The 24144-nt window shown below is 40.9% G+C and overlaps 1 protein-coding gene across 3 annotated transcripts in view; it reads left to right on the top strand.

The window, feature by feature from the left end:
• The window catches only part of BTAF1 (B-TFIID TATA-box binding protein associated factor 1), a 117743-nt gene that overhangs the window by 78745 nt on the left and 14854 nt on the right, over window positions 1-24144 (top strand). For 2 of the 3 annotated variants that reach the window (XM_080687034.1, XM_080687033.1), the window contains 8 exons: window positions 3672-3825; window positions 4244-4353; window positions 8916-9117; window positions 10305-10453; window positions 18769-18921; window positions 19112-19233; window positions 19322-19489; window positions 23435-23512. In XM_080687034.1, coding sequence (XP_080543160.1) covers window positions 3672-3825; window positions 4244-4353; window positions 8916-9117; window positions 10305-10453; window positions 18769-18921; window positions 19112-19233; window positions 19322-19489; window positions 23435-23512 — 1136 coding nt within the window. The remainder of the gene's footprint in view (window positions 1-3671; window positions 3826-4243; window positions 4354-8915; window positions 9118-10304; window positions 10454-18768; window positions 18922-19111; window positions 19234-19321; window positions 19490-23434; window positions 23513-24144) is intronic. The other variant, XM_080687035.1, reaches the window with a different exon arrangement.

Raw genomic sequence — 24144 nt, 5'->3', positions numbered from 1 at the left:
CTTGGTACATACGTCATTCACAAATGTAAACTAATTCAGCTCCTATAGCAATGACTGTAGAGTTGTTAAATAACAGTAAGTGTCAAATAATTGTCACCTGACTTTTAGTCACCCTGGAATTTATTATATGTGTGAAGTGAGGGAGGGATCTAAATTTATTCTCCCGTATAAATAGCCAGTTATCCCACTCTTGAATCCTTTCCTCCCTGATTCAAAATGGTACCCTCTGTTATATATCATGCTTCATGTACACTATATGAAGATCTATTTGGGTTTTCTTCTTCATTGGTCTACTTGTTCTGCAGTATAATATTCTTTAAAGATGATAAAAGTGGTTATTGAAAATCTTACAGTCACATTATTAATGAAATGAATGCTCTAGAGCTCTTTTGGTTGCAAGACAGGAACTTACCCACATTCAGTAATAACCTATCAATACTAAAAGACATGTATTTAATGTATTTTTATAAAATATAGGCATATTAAGTTTTAAAATAAAAATCGTAGCTTATTGTCTGTTTCTTTTGAAATATTCTGTCTTGGCCAGTTTGTTGTCCCGTGCACTGAAGGGTCTTGGGTTCAATTCCTAGTCAGGGCACATACCCAGGTTGAGGGTTCAATCCCCAGTCACAGTGTGTATGGGAGGCAACTAATCAATGTTCCTCTGTCATGTTGATGTTTCTCTCTCTCATTAATGAAAAACATATCCTCAGGATTAAAATAAAATATTCTATGAACGAAGCTGATTATATTCTTCCAATAATAATTTTTAAAATTTTAATTTAATTTAATTTAATTTAATTTAATTTAATTTTATTTATTTTATTTTATTTTATTTATTTATTTTATTTTATTTTATTTATTTTATTTTATTTTTATTTATTTTATTTTATTTTATTTTATTTTATTTTATTTTATTTTATTTATCTTTATTCTTCAGATTATTACAGTTGTTCCTCTTTTTTTCCCCCATAGCTCCCCTCCACCTGGTTCCCACCCCACCCTCTGTCCTTACCCCCCCACCACTGTCCTCATCCATAGGTGTACAATTTTTGTCCAGTCTCTTTTCGCACCCCCCACACCCCTTCCCCCCCGACAATTGTCAGTCCACTCCCTTTCTATGCCCCTGATTCTATTCTATTCACCAGTTTATTCTGTTCATCAAATTATTTTATTCACTTGATTTTTAGATTCACTTGTTGATAAATATATATTTGTTGTTCATAATTTTTATCTTTACCTTTTTCTTCTTCTTCATCTTCTTAAAGAATACCTTTCAGCATTTCATATAATACTGGTTTGGTGGTGATGAACTCCTTTAGCTTTTTCTTATCTGTGAAGCTCTTTATCTGCCCTTCAATTCTGAATGATAGCTTTGCTGGGTAGAGTAATTTTGGTTGTAGGTTCTTGCTATTCATCACTTTGAATATTTCTTGCCACTCCCTTCTGGCCTGCATAGTTTCTGCCGAGAAATCAGCTGACAGTCTTATGGGTGCTCCCTTATAGGTAACTAACTGTTTTTCTCTTGCTGCTTTTAATATTCTCTCTTTGTCTTTTGCTCTTGGCATTTTAATGATGTGTCTTGGTGTGGTCCTCTTCGGATTCCTTTTGTTTGGGGTTCTGTGCGCTTCCTGGACTTGTAAGTCTATTTCTTTCACCAGGTGGGGGAAGTTTTCGGTCATTATTTCTTCAAACAGGTTTTTGATATCTTGCTCTCTCTTTTCTTCTAGCACCCCCATAATTCGGATGTTGGTACGCTTGAAGTTGTCCCAGAGGCTCCTTACACTACCTTCATATTTTTGGATTCTTTTTGCTTTTTGCTTTTCCAGTTGGATGTTTTTTGCTTCTTCGTATTTCAAATCTTTGACTTGATTCTTGCGATCCTCTAGTCTGCTATTAGATCTCTGTATAATATTTCTTATTTCAGTCAGTGTATGTTTAATTTCTAGTTGGTCCTTTTTCATATCCTCAAGGGTCTCGCTAAATTTATCGGCCTTTTCTAGAAAATTCTTGAAAAACTTTATAACTGTGGTTTTGAACTCCATATCCAGTCGTTTGCTTTCCTCCATTTCTTTCATTTGTGATCTGTTTCTTTGTCTCCGCATTTTGGCTGCTTCCCTAAGTTGCTAGAGTGGCTTTGTGTGCTAGGTATCCTATAGGGCCCAGTGGCTCAGTCTCCCCAGTTACCTGAGGTGGACACTTTTGGTGCACCCCTTTGTGGGCTGTGTGCACAGTCTTGTTGTAGTTAAGCCTTGATTGTTGTTGGTATCACTGGGAGGAATTGACCTCCAGGCCAGTTGGCTGTGAGGATCAGCTGTGTCTACGCTGGGAGAACTTCTGTGCTGGAGACACACTTATGACACAAGTCTTGCAAAAGCCTCTGTGCTCAGCTTGGATGGGGTGGAGTCTCAGGGCAGAGCAGACAGCATTGGTTTCCCGTCAGCCCTGCCCTAATAGGCCCCTGTGTCTCAGTGTCCTGTGGTAAACGCTGCAAGCACCTCTGAGAGAAAGCCGCCCTTGAGTTCCGCCCGCTGCCAGACAGTCCAGTTTCTCCCTGTATGAGTCTGACTCCCCAGAGTCTCGCCCAGAACTGGAGTTCAGTGCAGTCGGGAGCTTTTGTCTCCCTCCTGCTTGAGAAAGCCAGCCGCGTACTCAGTTGCCCGCCCTCTCCGTGCGTGCGCGTCTTGGTACCTCTGCCTTCCGCAGCTCCTCTGAGTCTCAGTGTGCTTTTCTCTTTCCTACTAGTTGTAGAATTTCCACTCAGCCAGCCTTCCTGTGGTTCTGGATGATGTCAGTTTTGTCTTTTAGTTGTAGTTTTGAAATTGTTGTGCGGAGGCAGCAGTTTAGGTGTTTACCTATGCCACCATCTTGGTTTCTCTCTCCATACCACTCTTCCAATAATAATTTTAGTAAAAAATTTACTGTGATTTTTATGCTTATACCTCTATGGTGTGTATAGTTCTTCCACTTAAAAATAACTTGTGCCCAGCTTGCATGGCTCAGTGGTTGAGTGTCGACCTGTGAACCAGGAGTTCAGGGTTCGATTTTTGGTAAGGGCATATGCCTGAGTTGCTAGCTCAATCTCTAGTAGGGGATGTGCAGGAGGCAGCTGATGAGTGATTCTCTCTCATCATTGATGTTTCTATCTCTCCCTTTCCCTTCCTCTCTGAAATCAATTTAAAAAAATAACTTGTAAAACATATGTATCTTTCTGGGGCAACAGTTTTTTGTATTTAATTATAATAAAATTATTGCTGGGTGAGAAGTTACCTTGTGGTTAGATTAAATAGATGCTCTTATTCTATCCCTAAAATATTAATAAGGACAGATCATTTTGTCTTCTAATCTTCTCTTTAGCAGATAAGTTTCTTTGAGGTAGGGAGAAGAAAATAGATCTCATAGGACTATCTCTGAAAACAGCACATATTCTTCTGTTCCTTATCCCCAACCCAAAAAAGTATTTTGCTTTGGATGTAAGACATCTAGTTTGGACTTTATGCCACTGTAAATTTAATTATTAAAAAATATTTATAGTTATGATAAATATATCCAATAATTGGTTAATGATAACACTGAATTCTTAGGTGGTTACTTTTACATTCTCTTAATGAAATTACAAATGCATTATACTTTTTTCTGAAATTCTGTTTAAAACTAACGTTTAATTTTAGGCCCAGAAACCTTACCTGGTACAACGGAGAGGAGCTGAATTTGCCTTGACAACTATAGTGAAGCATTTTGGTGGTGAAATGGCAGTGAAATTGCCACATCTCTGGGATGCTATGGTTGGTCCATTGAGGAATACTATCGACATAAATAATTTTGGTGTGTACATATTTATCTGAGTTGTAATTTTGACAAATGTCAGTATATATTTATTACATATATTCTTATAAAATAAAAATGCCTATATCTGTTTATCTCAGACTTGCTGTTAAGTTTTTAAATGGAAGGTTGGTAGGAGCATTTATTTTATTTTCATTGTGTATATTTTTTCCTTTTTATTTTTTCTATTACATGGTTAGAAAGATATTTGAAATGGGTCAGTCATTATGTTAAACTTTTTTTAGTTGCTTTAAGTGTATCTTAGCACTTAAATTAAGGCATGGCATTTAATTTCACACTAAAAAGGCAAAGTAACTTTCCCATGGTAGCTGGGGAGGTATTAAAATTTTATGTGGGATCTAGATTTTGAAAAATTACTTACAAGGTGATATTCTCTGAAATCAATATATTTTAATAGATGGAAAGTCTCTCCTGGAAAACGGAGATGGCCCTGCTCAAGAATTGGTGAATTCTCTGCAAGTTTTTGAAACGGCATCAGCATCAATGGATTCTGAGCTTCATCCTTTGGTAATAACCTAATGCAAGTGTAGTTTTCTTCCATTAAAACAAGTGGCTTTATATAAAAGTCTTATGGCTGGAAATTTGATGTCATCCCTAGTAATTGCATTTTCTTTTATATGGTGTATCTAGATTCCTTGCTTATTGACAGCACAACTCTTCTGGGATTTGAAGCAGAGTTGGATACATGAATGATAGGAAATCTACTCTGGGACCTTTGAATACAGGGCAGTCGGGATAGGTCTCTGATGACACAGAAGCTGGGTATAAACAGGAAAAAAAGCTGCAGCCTATTCATTCTTACCATCTTAATAATACAGTTTTAAGAAAGGAAGAGCACCGGAAATAAAACTTTTTCCCAAGATAAGTGTAAAGGTAGAAGGAAGTTACCTTGGACAAGATGAAATTAGTGGCAGTTTCTTATAAAATATTGGGACAGAGGGAGGAGGAAAATAGAGAGTTAATTATCTGACTTTTCCATAGAAGAAAGTATTATTTTTTTCCACATAGCTGCAATAGGAAGCTCTCTGCAACTTACAGGGTGCTAACTCCAATTCTCTACTTACAGCTAATGGAAAAGGGAGAATCTAAGAGAGAGTAGACAAGAATGAACTTTTTCCTTTTATACAGTAATAAAGTGTGTTCTTTTACTTGTTAAATTTCGCTGATTTATCATTAGTGAAGAATCCATCCATATGCTCTTACCCTCCATGTTCAACAACATGCATTCACCTGAAATTAAAGGCTAGTCTGTTGAGCAGGCATCTGGCTTTCATCAACATCAATCCTGGCGTTCAGTGCAGCATGCATTTAATAATGGCATATGTCTTGCTGTTGTGGTCATAACACTATGGTATGCCAGGAAGTTAAAGTGGAAAATGCACTTATCAAAGTATGGTGTTTAGAACAAAATCAGGATCACTCAACCCAGTGAATAAAAAGTATGTGCTTCAACCTAAGCCAATGCTACAAGATTTGGAGGGGGCTGGTGATGTGTGGTGTCATTTTCCCAGCCTCAGTAGGAGAATCTTGCAAATACCTTTTGATGTGTTCTCCTATTAAATTTTTAAAAATATATATTTTTTTTCTTTATATTTTGAGAGAGAGGAAGGGAGAGGGAGAAAGAGAAACATTGATGTGATAGCAGGACATCAATCGGATGCCTCCTGTGCAACCACTCCCACTAAGAATTGAGCCCGCAACTTGGGCATGTGCCCTGACCTGGAATCGAACTAGCAAATCTTTTGTTGCACGGGATGAAACCCAACCAACTGAACCAGGGCTCCTCTGTTAATTTTTTATTTTTTCAATCTTTATTGTTCAGATTATTACAGGTGTTCCTCTTTTTTATCCCCCATAGCTCTCCTCCACCTAATTCCCCACCCCGCCCCATGCCCTTACCCCCCGCCACTGTCTTCATCCATAGGTGTAAGATTTTTGTCCAATCTCTTCCTGCACCCCTCACACCCCCTACCCCCTGAGAATTGTCAGTCCACTCCCTTTCTATGTCCCTGATTCTGTTATATTCACCAGTCCATTCTGTTCTTCAGATTTTTTTATTCACTTGATTTTTAGATTCACTTGTTGGTAGGTATGTATTTGATGTCATTTTGTTGTTCATAATTTTTATCTTTACCTTTTTCTTCTTCTTCCTCTTCTTAAAGAATACCCTTCAGCATTTCATGTAATCCTGGTTTGGTGGTGATGAACTCCTTTAGCTTTTTCTTGTCTGTGAAGCTCTTTATCTGACCTTCAACTCTGAATGATAGCTTTGCTGGGTAGAGTAATCTTGGTTGTAGGTTCTCGCTGTTCATCACTTTGAATATTTCTTGCCACTCCCTTCTGGCCTGCATAGTTTCTGCCGAGAAATCAGCTGACAGTCATATGGGTGCTCCCTTGTAGGTAACTAACTGTTTTTCTCTTGCTGCTTTCAAGATTCTCTGTCTTTTGCCCTTGGCATTTTAATTATGATGTGTCTTGGTGTGGTCCTCTTTGGATTCCTCTTGTATGGGGTTCTGTGTGCTTCCTGAACTTGTAAGTCTATTTCTTTCACCAGGTGGGGAAAGTTTTCTGTCATTATTTCTTCTAATAGGTTTTCAATATTTTGCTCTCTCTCTCCTTCTGGCACCCCAAAAATTTGGATGTTGGTACGCTTAAAGTTGTCCCAGAGGCTCCTTGCACTATCTTCATATTTTTTGATTCTTTTTTCTTTTTGCTTTTCTGGTTGGGTGTTTTTTGTTTCCTCATATTTGAGATCTTTGGTTTGATTCTTGGGGTACGTTGATCTACAGTTGAGTTTCTGTATATTCTTTATTTCAGACAGTGTATGCTTAATTTCTGACTGGTCCTTTTGCATTTTTTTGGCATTTTCATTAAGACCCTTAAAGGTCTCACTAAGTTCCTCAGTGGTTTTTAGAAGATTCTTGAGTAACCTTATAAATGTGGTTCTGAACTCTTAGTCTAGTAGTTTGCTTTCCTCCATTTCTTTCATTCATGACATGTTTCTTTGTCTCCGCATTTTGCTGCTTCCTTGTGTTGATGGAGTGGCTTTTTGTGGTAGGTGACCTATAGGGGCCAGTAGCTCAGCCTCCCCAATCACCTGAGGTGGACGCCTTTGGTACACCCCTTTGTGGGCTGAGTGCAAAGTCTTGGTGTAGTTAAGCCTTGATTGCTGTTGGTACACTGGGAGAAATTGACCTCCAGGCCAATTGGCTGTGAGGACCCGCTGTGTCTATAATGGAAGAGCTGCTGCTCTGGAGACACGCTTATGGTGCAGGACTTGTTTCAGTGGGGCTTTGGTGCTCACTGAGACTGCCTCTTGAATGTGTCACTTATGGATGTGAGGAGTTGAAATCTGGTGTCTCACACTGACCACTAGGTACACTGGCTTCTGGATCTCCAATGGGGTGCAGGTCAGCTACTGTCTGAGGCTACCCAGCAGGCGCTACAGCGAGAACTATGGTTTTCTCCTCTTTGCTTGGGTTTTGGAGGTTTTGGAGCTGTCTGACCTGGGCTGCAAGTTTGCTAGGTTAAGCTGTGATAGGGCAGGTCATTCATATGCAAACGCCGCTGCTTGGAGCTTGGGTGGGTTTGTAGATTGTGCGTGGCGGGGTCTCAGGGCATGACTAGGCTAGGGTGTGGCAAACAGCGATGGCTGCCAGTTAGCCGGCTCTGGGTCTCCTACCGCGTCCCCGCATCCCGCGCCCCAGCACAGTAAACAATTATTCCTGCGCGCAGCCCTGCAAGCAAGCCACCCTCACTTTCCGACCCCATGGCAGACAGTCCAGCTTCTCCCTGTAGGAGTTTGGGTCCCCCGCATCTCCCCAGAGACTAGAGTTTGGAGTAATCGGGAGCTTGTCTCCCTTCGGGTTGAAAAAAGCAGTGCTCCCAGTCACCCGTCGCCAGCCCGATTCGCGCGCCCCCGTACCTCAGCTTTTCAGCGCTTGTGCACCTCTCAATGCTGTTTGTTCTTTCCTTCTAGTTGTAGAACTTCCACTCAGCCAGTTTTCCCGTGGTTCTGGGTGATAGACGTTTTGTCTTTTAGTTGTAGTTTTGAAATTGTTGTGCAAGGCAGCAGTTTAGGTGTTTACCTACGCTGCCATCTTGGATCCTCTCTGTATCTCCTCTGTTAATTTTTGAAAGAATTGTGTGTTCCCTGATACCTAAAAGAAGATATTGAGCAGGGAAGTTCTGCATCTTTTATTTCTAAAAGAGTTATACCTTAGTTTGGATTTAGATTAGTTTTTTATTGAGGATATTTTGACAGTAATGTTTTGATATTCTTGGATTTAGAGTCACTTAGGCATTTGATAACCTTTGAATATGGACTATTAATAGTTATAGTAGAGGCCCGATGCATGAAATTCGTGCACGGGGTTGTGTCCCTCAGACCACCCTGCACCCTCTCCAATCTGGGACCCTCGAGGGATGTCCAATTGCCCATTTAGGCCTGATCCCGGTAGGATCGGACCTAAACGGGCAGTCGGACATCCCTCTCACAATCCAGGACTGCTGGCTCCCAACTGCTCACCTGCCTGCCTTCCTGATTGCCCCTAACTGCTTCTGCTTGCCAGTCTGATCACCCCCTAACCACCCCTGCCAGCCTGATCACCCCCACCTGCCCTCCCCTGCAGGCTTGGTCACCCCTAACTGCCCTCCCCTGCAGGCCTGGTCCCCCCAACTGCCCTCCCCTGCAGGCCTGGTCCCCTCCAACTGCCCTCCCCTGCAGGCCTGGTCCCCCCAACTGCTCTCCCCTGCAGGCCTTGTCCCCCCTAACTGCCCTTCCCTGCAGGCCCAGTCGCCCCAACTTCCCTTCTCTGCCGGCCTGGTCACCCCTAACTGCCCTCCCCTGCAGGCTTGATCACCCCCACCTGCCCTCCCTTGCATCCCTGGTTCCTCCCAACTGCCCTCCCCTGCTGGCCATCTTGTGGTGGCCATCTTGTGTCCACATGGGGGCAACCATCTTTTGTGTTGGAGTGATGGTCAACTTGCATATTACTCTTTTTATTAGATAGGATTTTAAACAGTACATTCCCTAATGAGTATTCTGATTGTCTTAAAATTTTTTTTAGTTGGTACAGCATTTGCCTCATCTCTATATGTGCCTTCAGTACCCCAGCACTGCAGTGAGACACATGGCTGCTCGTTGTGTAGGAATCATGAGCAAAATCGCTACCATGGAAACAATGAATATTTTTTTGGAGAAAGTTCTTCCATGGCTGGGAGCAATTGATGACAATATCAAGCAAGAGGGTGCAATTGAAGCACTTGCCTGTATCCTTTTTTATTTTTACAAAATGTTCAGCAATTATATTCATTTTATTTAAGGATGACTAAAATAAAATTGATTTATTCAAGTAAATTTGTTCCAAAAAGAAAACTACCTTTTTACATTTTATTTTGAAGAATTTTTATTATAGTATAAATACATTAAAAATATATTTACATTTTATTGTGAAAATAGTTACACAGAAAGTTTTAAGAATTGCTATTTTAGGAGATCTTTTCAATAGGCAAAAATAATTTTATGTACTTTATGAACTATATATTTATTTGGTTTATAATTAATACTTCATTAATATTAATCAGATATTAATAAGGTACTTCTTATATTATAAAACATTTTGTTGCCAGAGTTAGTTCATTACTTGGGTAGAATATGACTACATGTTCTAAATTACTGGGAATATACAGGCAAAGCTCTTTGCTAAAAGGATATAGCATCTAATGATTATTATTTAACTTGAAGTACCTGATATTTCTAAGAGCAAGAAAGATGAATGGAGATCAAATCAGTAGAAAGTCAGGTTCAGAAATGCTGAATATTGCAGGGGAACTAAACTTACTGGGCCTGTTATGTCCAGTTTATGATTGTCAAAATCTTGATGGGAAGTTTAGAATTAATCATTGAGCGTTGTGCTCCCTGCTTGTAATGTAACTCACTTTATTTTGGTATTGGAAGTCTAGAAACTTACTAGTATATGAATGAAAAAATCTTATTAGTAAAACTTTCTCCAGCCAACCTCAGATGGAAACATGATTTTATATACTTAATCATGAGAAAATTACATAATGTTTACAAAGAGCAACAGTGTGCAAATGCTGTTATAAGTGAATCATAGACCTTGAGGGACAGTCTAGTCCAGGGGTGGGCAAACTTTTTGACTCGAGGGCCACAATGGGTTCTTAAACTGGACCGGAGGGCCGGAACAAAAGCATGGATGGAGTGTTTGTGTGAACTAATATAAATTCAAAGTAAAGGAGCGGAGAGGAGAGCAAGAGAACCGGATAGAACAGCCGGATCCAGCCCGCGGGCCGTAGTTTGCCCAAGGCTGGCTCTAGTCCCTCAAAACACAGATGAGAAAATGAGGAACTGTCTTAGAAGTTACAATCTTGTTGTATCCGTTTGTTTGCAAAAACATTTAAGAACCATTTGGAAATTTCCTTAATAACTTACCCAGGTGTAATGGAACAACTGGATGTCGGTATTGTTCCATATATTGTCCTTTTAGTTGTGCCTGTGTTGGGAAGAATGAGCGATCAGACAGACAGTGTAAGATTCATGGCTACGCAGTGCTTTGCAACACTAATTAGACTCATGCCACTTGAGGTAAGTAGAAGACACTTGGTTTATAGACTTAAAGAATTTGTCAAGTTTTAAAAAATAATGTTGAATATGTTTGTTATAAGTATTAAGAAATTTATACTTTAATGGGTAACTTTTTAAAACAAGAGTTTTAAGTAAAACGATGGTTCCTAAAAGACTAATTCATTAATGCTGTTCTAAAAATAGAATTATTTCTAAGTATCCCTATAACATCCATGTAAAGATTCTATGCTGAAGTTTACATGAAAAGTAAATTTGAGAGATGGTAATTGAAAATGTAAAGCAATTGAAGTCTGTGGGAGTATGGAGAAACTGATATTGGAGAAATTTGGAGTATATTCATGGAATAATATATGTGGTCAATCAGGAAATAACAGCTTGGAGCAAGGGAAGAACCAGAGCCCTGCTACCAAGCCCCTTAATATATTTTGGAGGGATTTTTGTAACTCAAGAAATAAGTAGGTATGCAGTTCATCCATGTTATAGTATGTATCAGTACTTCAGTTTGTGAAAACAGCTACCTCAGAACCATTTGGAAATTTCCTTAATAACTTAATCAGGTGTAACAGAACAACTGGATGTCAGCGTTGTTCTATATATTGTCTATGTATAAATGCTTCCTTTTTATGGTTGAATAGTACTCCATTGTATGGACATATCACCGTTTCTTTTCCATTCCGAAGTTGATAGACAGCTGAATTATTACCAGCTTTTGGCTGTTACAAGTAATACTATGAACTTGCACTTAGAAGTCTTTTTGTGGATGTGTGCTTTCATTTCTTTTGAATAGATTGTTATCTAGGAATGGAATTACTGGGTCAGTTCTTTTTTTAAGAAACTGCCAAACCATTTTCCAAAGTAACTGTACCATTTTACATGTCTACCAGCAAAGTATGAGCATAAGTTTGATACCCTCTTTCTTTGAAAAAAAGTTTGGCTAGATCTGGTAAAATTGAAGATTCCCATCCCAGTGACCCAAGAAAACCATCCTTGATATATACCCTAGAAAAATTTATAGACATATACCAAGGCACATCTTCAAGAACATTTACTAGTATTATAGCACTAGAGGCCAGGTGCACAAAATTTGTGCACTCTGGGGGCATCCCTCGGCCTGGCCTGAGCCCTCTTACAGTCCAGGAGCCCTTGGGGGATGTCTGAGAGGCTCCTGCCACCGCCACTGCGCTCACCAGCCGTGACCCCAGCTTCTGGCTGAGCAGCGCTCCCCCTGTGGGAGCACACTGACCACCAGGGGGCAGATCCTGCATTGAGCGTCTGCCCCCTGGTGGTCAGTGCGTGTCATAGCGACTGGTTGTTCTGCCGTTTGGTTGATTTGCATATTAGCCTTCTATTATATAGGATTATTTATAGTCTTTAACTGCTCAAATGTTCATCATCAGTAGACTGTTAACTAGATTATTATACTACAATAAGAATGAACAGTACAGATGCATACTACAATATTAATGAATCCTTTTACATAAGATTCCATTTTTGTAATGAAGTTCAAAAATAGGCAAAAGTATGTGGGATGCATACTTTAGATGATAAAGGTATAAGGAAAAGTAAGAAAATTGCCATGAAAGTTAATAAAGTGACTACCTCTTAGGGAAAGGAAAGGGAATTATCACTGGAAGGAACATACGGGATCTTCTAGGATATTGGCTGGGCTCTTTTTTTTTAAATTGGGTAATGGTTATAAAAGTGTGTGTTTTATAATTTATTAAGCTGTACATTTGTTTATATATTTATATCCAGAATTGTTTTCATCACCCACTTCCTAGGTCTTATTCATATCCTTAGATTCTTGGGCTTTGCATCATTTTATCTGTAAATTAAATTACTTATATTTAGTCCCCTTGGCCCATTTTAGCTTTGGAATCACTGAGTGATGGGAAAACATCGTGTCTTTTTTGAGCAAAGGAGTAGATGATAAAAGCAGTGTTTTAGAAAAATTAGTCAAACAGCGGAAAGCAGTGTCTTGGGAAAATCAGTTTAATAGCTGTTTAAATGTGAATTAGAATGGAAGTGCCCCCAAATCAGAGCCCAGATCCACTATGAGGTTATAAAGGATATAAACATGTTAAAAAAATAGTACTTGATAACATTGGCAAAGAAAAGAGATTTTTGACTTTAGAAATGAGAGAAGTAAGGTTCCCTTTGATGTGAAAATTACAAAAATGTGATGCATATTTTGCTTCCAGTCGTAATAGAAAAACAGGGACCAGATTTATCCTCCTACTTGAACCAGAAAACCACACAAAATGAAACAGTGGTTTTCAGATGTTGAACAACAGGCAGCACAGAATAGTGATTTATGAAAGAAGGGAAACATGAAGAGCCTAGTGCTTTTGCTAAGTTGAAGAGTCAGAGTTCAGAGCGAAGGGAGGACAAGATGGTGAGATTTTGCAAGACAGAGTACCCAACAGGAAGTAGCTTCATAGATAGAAGCTCCAGAGGTCCCCACAAGACTGATTATTCATCTGGGCATATGCATTCTAGCATACTGCATTCAAATTCACATTCAAACATATATGAGAATATATGTTTGAGACTGGGGGGAAATGTCATAGAAAGGAGTATGTGGAATAATTTCCAGAGCTTACACAGGGCCAGGAATAGTTTGTGTGCCCAACAAGCTGAGTCAGAAGCCTTCTACCATACTGAGCATCAAGTATGGTCCTTAGAAGTATATTACCTGAGTAGTGGGACCAAATTAGCCCTTGACAAAAGGCTAACTTGGACCCACCTTAACAAAGTTTAAAAGCATGCCTTAAAATAGGAGTCCTCAAACTACGGCCCGCGGGCCACATGCGGCCCGCCGAGGACATTTATCCAGCCCGCCGGGTGCCGCTGCCTGTTCTGCTTAGCAGCCGACTCGTCCCAGGCCCGCAGTGCGCATAGGAATTTGTTCATAGTTGTTTTTTTTAAACTATAGTCCGGCCCTCCAACGGTCTGAGGGCAGTGAACTGGCCCCCTGTTTAAAAAGTTTGAGGAGGATCAAATTGATTTCAAGCAACTTACGTACATTCCAGGAAAAAAAATTTAAAGAAAAACAATCTAGCACCTGACAACATAATTACGATGTTAAACATCCATGAAAAAATTACCAGGCATATAATATTTCCAATAACCAGGAGAGAAGTCAGTCAATAGAAACAGGTTCTGAAATGGCCCATATAATATAATTAGTAGACAAGAACATTAAAATACACTCCATTTGTTCAAGAAGGCAGTATGAGTATAATGAGCAAAATGGAAGATAAGAGAACAACCTAAATTGAACCTTGTGAGATGAAAAATATAATTACAACTAGTTCCATCAGTTCAGTGTCAGAGAGAGCCCATTATCCCTGTTGTTAACCATGATGCATGACTATAAAAACACACTGGAGGCGATTAATAGCAGTTTGGATACTGCATAAGAAAAGATTTGTGAGCTTGAAAGCATAGCAATAGAAACAGGAATGTCATGCAGATTCATTGCTGTTCCACTTGATCTTGATTTCTCCTATTAAATCATCATAGGAAGAATCATGTACTTTTCTAAAACGTGTACTATCAAAGATTCAGGGAATATCAACTACCAATTCTAATTCCCTGCACTATTAGTAACTTGTTGATTTAATAGGAATTGGAGTGAAGAAGATATTCACAGAAAGGGTTCCTGGGACTAAACAATATTTGTGACTCTTGGACTTAGGGTTTCATTGTTAAGAAAAGGATCTCGTTATATGTCATTTATTAAAAACTAGAGGCCCGGTGCATGAAATTCGTGCACGGGGGTTGGGGGTATGTGTCCCTCAGCCCAGCCTGCACCCTCTCCAATCTGGAACCCTTCAAGGGATGTCCGACTGCCTGTTTAGGCCCGATCCGGTAGTCAGACATCCCTCTCACAATCCAGGACTGCTGGCTCCCAACTGCTCACCTTCCTGATTGCCCCTAACTGCTTCTGCCTGCCAGCCTGATCACCCCCTAACCACTCCCCTGCCAGCCTGATTGATGCCTAACTGCTCCCTGCCAGCCTGATTGCCCCTAACTGCCCTCCCCCGCAGGCCTGGTCACCCCTAACTGCCCTCCCCTACCGTCCTGGTTACCCCCAACTGCCCTCACCTGCAGGCTTGATCACCCACAACTGCCATCCCTTGCAGGCCTGGTCCCTCCCAGCTGCCCTCCCCTGCTGGCCATCTTGTGGCAGCCATCTTGTGTGTTAGAGTGACAGTCAATTTGCATATTACTTTTTTATTAGGATAGAAGCCTGGTGCATGGGTGGGGGCCGGCTGGTTTGCCCTGAAGGGTGTCCCGGATCAGTGTGGGGGTGGGTTCCTTTGGGGCGTGGGGTGACCTGGGCGAGGGCCTGTGGTGGTTTGCAGGCCAGCCACACTCCCCTGTGACCCAAGCAGAGGCCCTGGTATCAGGGATTTTTTTTTTTTTTTTAATATATTTTATTGATTTTTTACAGAGAGGAAGGGAGAGGGATAGAGAGTTAGAAACATTGATGAGAGAGAAACATTGATCAGCTGCCTCCTGCACACCTCCCACTGGAGATGTGCCCGCAACCAAGGTACATGCCCTTGACCGGAATCAAACCCGGGACCCTTCAGTCCGCAGGCTGACGCTCTATCCACTGAGCCAAACCGGTTTCGGCTGGTATCAGGGATTTATTTATCTTCTGTAATTGAAACTTTGTAGCCTTGAGCGGAGGCCAGGGCCGGCCAGGAAGCTTGGCTTCCTCCATTGCCAGGAGCAACCCAAGCCTCCTGCTCTCTCCAGCTGTGTCACTGCCGCCATTTTTGTTGGGATTTATTTATCTTCTATAATTGAAACTTTGTAGCTTTGAGCGGAGGCCAGGGCCAGCCAGAGTGGGCGGGAAGCTTGGCTTCCTCCATTGCTGGGAAACCCAAGCCTCCTGCTCACTCCATGGCCTCAGCCATCTTGGTTGGGTTAATTTGCATACTCACTCCTGATTGGCTGGTGGGCGTGACTTGTGGGCATAGTGGAGGTACGGTCAGTTTGCATGTTTCTCTTTTATTAGTGTAGATTCCATGAGGATAAATGAAGATTTTGTTACATCTTTGTAAAGTACTGTGCAGAAAGGCCTCATTTTTATTAATATCATTATGGTATTAGATGTGCTAAAATGTTAGTTTCTATCTTACTAAAGTTAATTTTGAAACCTTTTGTAAATGTACCATGCAGTCATTTTTAATACTCAGTGTACATATATATTTTAATTGAATTTAATTATAATTCTGTTTCCAAAGTTTTAAATTTTTTAAACTTTAGAGACAGCATAGGGCAGTAGTTCTCAAATTTTTTGGTCTGAGGATCTCTTTATACTCTAAAATATTGAAGACCTCCAAAGAGCTTTTATCATATTTTCTGTAATGTGAAAGGATTTATTAATGAATTTAAATAATCCATTAGATGTTCCCTTATGTAACATTTTTAATGAAAAATAACTATTTCCCAAACAAAAAGTTAGTAAAAGTACATTGTTTGACATTTTAACAAATCTCTTTTATGCCTGAACTAGTAGTGTAGGTAGCTGGATTCTTCTATTTCCTTAGGCATTCAGTCTCTTGCAACATGTTCTTTGGGTTGAGGTAGATGAAGAAAGGTTAGCCTCACAGAGATAGGTAGTTGGAAAAGTTAGTAGTATCTTGACAGCCTTTTCAAATAATTATGGGTATTCTTTTATCTGATAGCATATCAAAATTTAAAAAGAGAAAGCTTGTTAAATTTGTTTTCAATGTAGAATCTAACATTCTGCTAATGAATGTGTAAATTACATTACTTTAAAAGTAATTGGTTAGCACTAGCCGGTTGGCTCAGTGGATAGAGCATCGGCCTGCAGACTAAAGGGTCCCAGGTTCGATTCTGGCCAGGGGCACATGACTGGGTTGTGGGCTAGATCCTCCCCAGTATGGGGTGTGTGGGAGGCAGCCAATCAATGATTCTATCTCATCATTGATGTTTCTATCTCTCTCTCCCTTTCTCTCTGAAATCAATAAAAAAATATATTTTTTAAAAAAGTAATTGGTTAATCTTACACTTTTGACTAGATCTTTTACCCATATGTGTTTTGTAACGTTATGCATAGATCATTGGGAAAATATTGGTTCACTGAGTTGCATTAAAAAAAAAAAACTTTTAAAAATTGATTTGAGAGAGAAAGTTGTGAAAGAAACATCGATTTGTTATTCCACTTATTTATGCACTCATTTCTTGCATGTGCCCTGGCCAGCCATCAAACCTGCAACCTTGGTGTAATGGGACAACACTCCAACCAATTGAACTACCTGGCCAGTAAAATTTTTAACAGTTGATACATTTCACCATACTGTAGCAAAAAAATCAAATTAATTAATATCACCAACAGAAAATTCCTTTTTAGCCCTGACCGGTTTGGCTCAGTGGATGGAGTGTTGGCCTGCGATCTGAAGGGTTCCAGGTTTGATTCTGGTCAAGGGCATGTACCTTTGTTGCGGGCACATCCCCCAGTGGGGAGTGTGCAGGAGGCAGCTGATCGATGTTTCTCTCTCTCATCGATGTTTCTAACTTTCTATCCCTCTCCCTTCCTCTCTGTAAAAACATGAAAATATATTAAAAAAAAGAAGAAGAAGAAAATTCCTTTTTAGTATTGGGAAGTTGCCAAGTTCACAGTGCTAAGTTTTTCCTGAAAGATTATTTTGTCATTGGCAACAAGTTATGTCAGTTGTTTTCTTGGAAGTGAAATTTTATTTTTGAGAAAATGTCAGCCAAATCTCCAAGTCAGAATAACTAGTTTATCCATCCAGTCAAGTAAAATGTTCTATGAAAAATCACTAGGTCAGATCATAATTTAAGCAATCTCACAAGTGCTTTTCCTCAACATATAGTGCAAAGTGTTTTATGTATACTTTACATCTCATTGCATAAAATGTTAAAAAGATGTGCATTCATGGTTGAGTTTAATAAGATTATGGTTACTACTTTAAAAGACATTCTGAAATGAAACCAGCTTTTAAAAAAAATGCTGGTGCATGGCTGTGAGGAATACAGTGACTACTGATATATTTGGTGCAATTGCCATGATTCTTTCTGGTGGACAAGAAGTTTTACCCATATTACTTTTGCGTCATCAGTGCAAATGTCAATACGGTGGTAAAAGCAAACGATAACTTCTATTATGAAACTAGGGGCCCAGTGCATGAATTCGTACACCTTGAAAGGAACTGTGGGCCATGAGGCTGCAGTAGACACAGGGGCGGGTCTCGGCCGATCCTCCGCGCCCCCACCCAGCCCCTCCTGCTGTAGTCCCCAATCCCGTGTCTGCCAGCAGCCCTGCCCCCGCCACCACCACTCACACACACTGATAGCGCCGGCCCCGCTCTCACCCATTGAAGGTGCGGAGTGATTGGGGCCAGCGCTGTCAGTGGGTGCAAGTGGCAGCTGCTGTCTCGATCGCCCCTTAGGAGCAGGGGGAGGTGGGGAAGCCCTCGGGGTGATCAGGGCCAGCAGCCACCACTCACACCCGCTGATGGCACTGAGTGATTGGGGCTGGCGGCAGACGCTGGCAATGGGTGCAAGCAGAGACTCTAGCACCAGCAGCGGGTGCGAACAGGGCCAGCACTGGCAGCAGGTGCAAGCGCTCGGCGGGACTGCGGCACACAGGAGCAAAGAATTTTCAGTAACCACCAGAGGCTTGCCCCGATGACAGTGACGGGCACCCTGCCTTGGTCTGGCACCCCTGCGCACCTGCTCCACCATCCCTCCGCGGCTGACGCCTGCCATGTTCCGCGCACGCCCCCTGGTGATCAGCACACGTCATAGCAACTGGTTGTTTGGTTGTTCCGCCATTTGGTCTATTTGCATATTCGCCTTTCATTAGATAGGATAGTTTTGACCTCAGTGACCCTTTGAAAAGGTCTTGAGGATCCTGAGGAGGAGTCAGCAGCCCACATTTTGAGAACCAATAATATCCTGCGACATCATAACACTAAAATTGAGAAGCTCTAGTAACAGCATTTCACTTAAAATAAGCTATACAACTTTGCCTTTTTAAGTAATGCATGGTGTGGGAAAAATTAAGTTGTACGTGTGTTTTTTAGAATACCTCAAATGTGTTTATTTAGTAGTCTCATTGTAGCATTTTAATACATGTCATATTCTTTAAACTGTTTGTTTTCCAGTCTTTAAAATTATACTACTTTTGAATTAATTTTTTCTCTGCATTTATATTTTAATAAAACTTAAAATTACAAGTATTTTATAATTTAAAGATAAAAAATTAATTATGAGTAAATAGTTTTAATACACTTAAAAAACCATTTTAGGCAGGCATTCCAGACCCTCCAAATATGTCAGAAGAATTAATCCAATTGAAAGCCAAGGAACGACACTTTTTGGAGCAATTGTTAGACGGGAAGAAGTTGGAAAATTACAAAATTCCAGTACCAATCAATGCTGAACTCAGAAAATATCAGCAGGTAAAGTTTTATAGTTATCTTATAAATATAAATAGTGACTATTCCTTTCAAATGTACCTCAAAGAGTTTTTAAAATTCATTTAGTAAAATATTGTGGTTGGTGTCTTACACCCATTTATTTCTTTTATCCCTGAAAAAATGCTATTTATGATTTATTTAAAGTTATAATTTTTCTCTTTCAACATTTCAGGATGGTGTGAACTGGTTAGCATTTCTTAATAAGTATAAACTTCATGGAATTCTATGTGATGACATGGGTTTAGGAAAAACTTTACAGTCCATTTGCATTCTAGCAGGAGATCATTGTCACAGGTAATTTAAAATATTATTTTGAAAGAAGGCTTCCAGATGCTGAGAAATATAAACAAGGTGGTTAATTAATTGTTTTGTTGTTGTAAAGGGCCCAGGAATATGCAAGATCAAAATTGGCAGAATGTATGCCACTTCCTTCCTTGGTGGTTTGTCCACCAACATTAACAGGTCACTGGGTGGATGAAGTAGGTAAATTTTGCTCCAGAGAATATCTCAATCCATTGCACTATACTGGACCTCCTACTGAAAGAATAAGGTAAGAACTGTTAAATCTTTTGCTCTAAGTAGTTTGGAAGAATAAAATTTATTGCGGGTGAATTTAGTTAGCTTTTTTTGTTATCAGACATATAAATTTATTTAAGAAAGGTAAGTATACATACATTTTAAAGATAATTTCTCTTATCAAAATTCAAGGACTTTGCCAAAAACACGAATTCAAAAGAATATATGCCACCCCTATGTTCATTGTTATTTACAATAGCCAAGTGGCCATCAATAGACAGTGGGTAAAAAAGTTGTGGCACATACACACAATGGAATATTACTCAGCCATAAAAACAAATGAAATTTTACCACTTGTGACAGCATGGATAGAGCTAGAGAGTATCATACTGAGTGAAACAAGTCAATCAGAGAAAGACAAATACCATATGACTCACTTATATGTGGAATCTAAAGAACAAAATGAATGAACAAACAAAATTGAAACAGACTCAAAGACACAGAGAACAGACTGACTGATGGTTGCCAGAGGACAGTTGGGGGAATGAGTGAAAAGGTGAAGGAATTGAGTAGTACAAATTGGTGGTAGTACAAAATACTCACAGGGATGTAAAGTATAGCATTATGAATATAATTAATAATTCTAATATATAAAAGCCCAGGGTCCATAATGTCCAAAATGACCAAGGCTTGACCAAACACCGGAAGTCAGTTCTGCAGTCAGTGCTGGGTTGCTGTGGCGACCCAGCACTGACTGCCGCCAGTTCGGGCCCAGCAACCCAGCACTGACTGCCCAGGGGGCTGCAGATCAGGCCCGGAGAGAGGCTCAGAGAGAGAGGCAGGGTCTGATCCGCAGCCTCCGTGGCAGCTGTTGATCAGCCGTTGCCTCTCTCTTTCTCTCCGGGCTTCACCAGAAGCTGCACCTCTGTTTCTCTCCGGGCCTCCACAGGGGCTGCTAATCAGCCCCGCCTCTCTGATCAGGCCCAGAGATAGGCCCGGAGATGTTGACTGGCATAGAAACTGACCAATCAGAACCAAATCCAGGTGAACTGTGAGGACCCAATGGCTGCCTAGGAGGCGGAGCTTTTGGCGCTGACTGGCATAGAAACTGACCAATTAGAACCAAATCCGGGTGAACTGTGAGCCAATGGCTGCCTAGGAGGCAGAGCTTTTGACGCTGACTGGCATAGAAACCGACCATTCAGAACCAAATTGGCCAGCAGGGGAGGGCAGTTAGGGGCGATCAGGCAGGCAGGCAGGTGAGCGGTTAGGAGCCAGCGGTCCCATATTGCGAGAGGGATGTCCGACTGCCGGTTTAGGCCTGATCCCACTAGTATTGTAATAACTATTGTGCCAGATGGGTACTGGAAATATTGTGGGAACACTCTGTAAAGTATATGATTGTCTAACCACTATGCTTTCACCTGAAACTAACACAAAATAATATTGAATGTTCTTTGTTTTATATATAGTATATACTAGTGTGCCAGATGGGTACTGGAAATATTGTGGGAACACTTTGTAAAGTATATGATTGTCTAACCACTATGCTTTCACCTGAAACTAACACAAAATAATATTGAATGTTCTTTGTTTTATATATAGTATATACTAGAGGCCCAGTGCACGAAATTAGTGCGGGGGGGTGGGCATCCCTTGGCTTGGCCTGCACCCTCTCACAATCCGGGACCCCTCGGAGGATGTCTGACTGCCGGTTTAGGCCCGAATCCCACAGGGATCGGGCCTAAACCGGCAGTCGGACATCCCTCTCGCAATCCAAGACCGCTGGCTCCTAACCACTCTGCCTGCCTGCCTCATCGCCCCTAACCACTCTGCCTGCCTGCCTGGTCACCCTCAACCACTTGCCTGCCTGCCTCATCGCCTCCAACTACTCGCCTGCCTGCCTCATCGCCCCAACCACCTCTGCCTCGGCCCCCGCTGCCGTGGCTTCGTCAGGAAGGTCGTTCAGCCTCTCGGTCTAATTAGCATATTACGCTATTATTATATACTAGAGGCCCGGTGCACGAAATTCGTGCACAGGGGGTGGGGGTATGTGTCCCTCAGCCAAGCCTGTACCTTCTCCAATCTGGGACCCCTCAAGGGATGTCCGACTGCCCGTTTAGGCCCAATCCCACCGGTAGGATTGGGCCTAAACGGGCAGTCGGACATCTCTCTCATAATCCAGGACTGCTGGCTCCCAACTGCTAGCCTGCCTGATTGCCCCTAACTGCTTCTGCCTGCCAGCCTGATCACCCCCTAACCACTCCCCTGCCAGCCTGATTGATGCCTAACTGCTCCCCTGCTGGCCCGATTGCCCCCAACTGCCCTCCCCTGCCAGCCCGGTGGCCCCCAACTGCTCTCCCCTGCCAGCCATCTTGTGACCACATGAGGGCGGCCATCTTGTGCAAGGGCATGATGGTCAATTTGCATATTACCTCTATTATATAGGATAGATATAGATATATACACACATTGATTTCAGAGAGGAAGGAGGAAGGAAGGAGAGATAGAAACATCAATGATGAGAGAGACTAATTGATGGGCTGCCTCCTGCATGCCCCCTACTGGGAGTTGAGCCTGCAACCAGGGCATATGCCCTGATCAGGATTTGAACCATGATATCTGGTCAATGCTCAACTACTGAGCCACACTGGCCGGGCAAAATTTAAATTCTTGAAAAAAAAATCAAGGACTTGGGCTGTTCTTGATTTGTTCAACAATCAGTTGGGCTTTCTAAGTATTGGAGCTAGAAAACTATCAGGAACCAAAGCCATTCTCTGTGCCCTTCTTGGAAGCCTGTGATCATAGCACTTAAGTGTCATAAGCTACCCACTTTCCCTAAGAGTTCCCTCTCCCCTTTTCCCTCTCCCCAAAAGTGCTTTTGGTCCAAAATGACTGCTTTAGCTGTCCTGATACCATAGCAACACTAGAGTTCTATTAGCTTTACCTTCTCTCTGTTCACTAGTATATCCCTTAATGTCCCTAAATACAAATTTTAAAGAGAGGAATCTCATTGATTTTAGTTCATTTTTCAAAAAGCTTGGATAGTCATAGGTTGCTGATTAGTCCATAGATACCCTGCTCCTTCTGTGTTATTAATAGGTAACATATATTGAGCATTTACTGGCCAGGCACTGTTCTAAACAGTTTCACATTTATGTAAAATTGTGTATTCTCACAGTCACCCTATGAGGTGTGGCTTCTCTTGTTCCTAATTTGCAGATGAGTCTAAGGCATGGGGCCTAGGTCCAAGGTCACTCAGTTAAATAAGAGATTTGAAAACAGGCATCTCAACAGCTTGTACTCTTAAAAAAATTTACTGTAGTGTCTGTTAGTTAGAATTCATTTATTTACAAGTGATAGAAACTCAGACTAGCTTAAGCAAACAGGAAATTTATTAATTCACTAAATTGATAATTTCATGAGTGGAATTCTTGTTTCAGGCATATCTAGATTGCTCTTGTTTGCTCTTTCTCCTAATACATAACTTATATTTGCTCTGTGCTGGGCTTCAGTCTACAGTTGGTGGGTATGATGATCATGGGCAGTCTTAGGCCCATTGGTCATGCCCCAAAACCAGCCCTTTGTGGTCAGCGAATATTGTGAGTGACTCAGCCTGACTCAAGTGCTTCATCTCTTTGGTGAATACGAGGATTGATCGCTCCCCCTCAACCCCCAACACAACATGGAGTAGTAAAGGAATAGTGCCTCCAAGGAAGAGGTATTGACAAGTGAAGTTAAAATGTCCACCACATTTGAGTCAGGTATCCATCTCTTTTCTAAAAAGACTAAGTTAGAGCAATAAGGCCCATTTATAAGAATGGCCTTCTGGTAGCAGGATCATAAATGCAAACAGAAGGGAATGTTAGTCTTACTAGACAGATTGAAAGCACCTTATATGATATAGTTTCTTTCCCCTCTGAAATTGTGTTACAAACTTTGCAGATTCCTCATGTCCTATTCTTATTTTTAAATACAGATTACAGCATCAAGTAAAAAGGCATAATCTGATAGTGGCTTCATATGATGTTGTGAGGAATGACATAGATTTCTTCAGGTAAGAATCATTTATTTATTTAGAAAAACTTAGTATCAAATTTGGAGAAACTTAGTATTTTCTCGCCTCAAAGACTCTTCATGCTAAAATTTTTTTTTTTAATAAATCTTTATTCAGATTATTACAATTGTTTCTCCTTTTTCCCCCCATAGCTCCCCTCCACCCAATTCCTACCCCACCTTCTGCCTTTACCTCCCCCCTCACTGTCCTCATCCATAGGTGTATGATTTTTGTCCAGTCTCTTCATGAATCCCCCCATACCCCTTTCCCCCTGAGAATTATCAGTCCACTCCCTTTCTATGCCCCTGATTCTATTATATTCACCAGATTATTCTGTTCCTCAGGTTTTTAATTCACTTGATTTTTAGGTTCACTTGTTGATAGATAATGTATTTGTTGTTCATAATTTTTCTCTTTACTTTTTTCTTCTTCCTCTTCTTTAAGAATACCTTTCAGCATTTCATATAATACTGGTTTGGTGGTGATGAACTCCTTTAGCTTTTTCTTATCTGTGAAACTCTTTATCTGCCCTTCAATTCTGAATGATAGCTTTGCTGGGTAGAGTATCTTGGTTGTAGGTTCTTGCTATTCATCACATTGAAAATTTCTTGCCACTCCCCTCTGGCCTGCAT

This window comes from Plecotus auritus, assembly GCF_963455305.1.
Source record: "Plecotus auritus genome assembly, chromosome: 9".
Lineage (NCBI taxonomy): Eukaryota > Metazoa > Chordata > Mammalia > Chiroptera > Vespertilionidae > Plecotus > Plecotus auritus.
The sequence above is the reverse complement of the archived record's forward strand: the minus strand, read 5'-3'. Positions and strand labels throughout refer to the sequence as shown.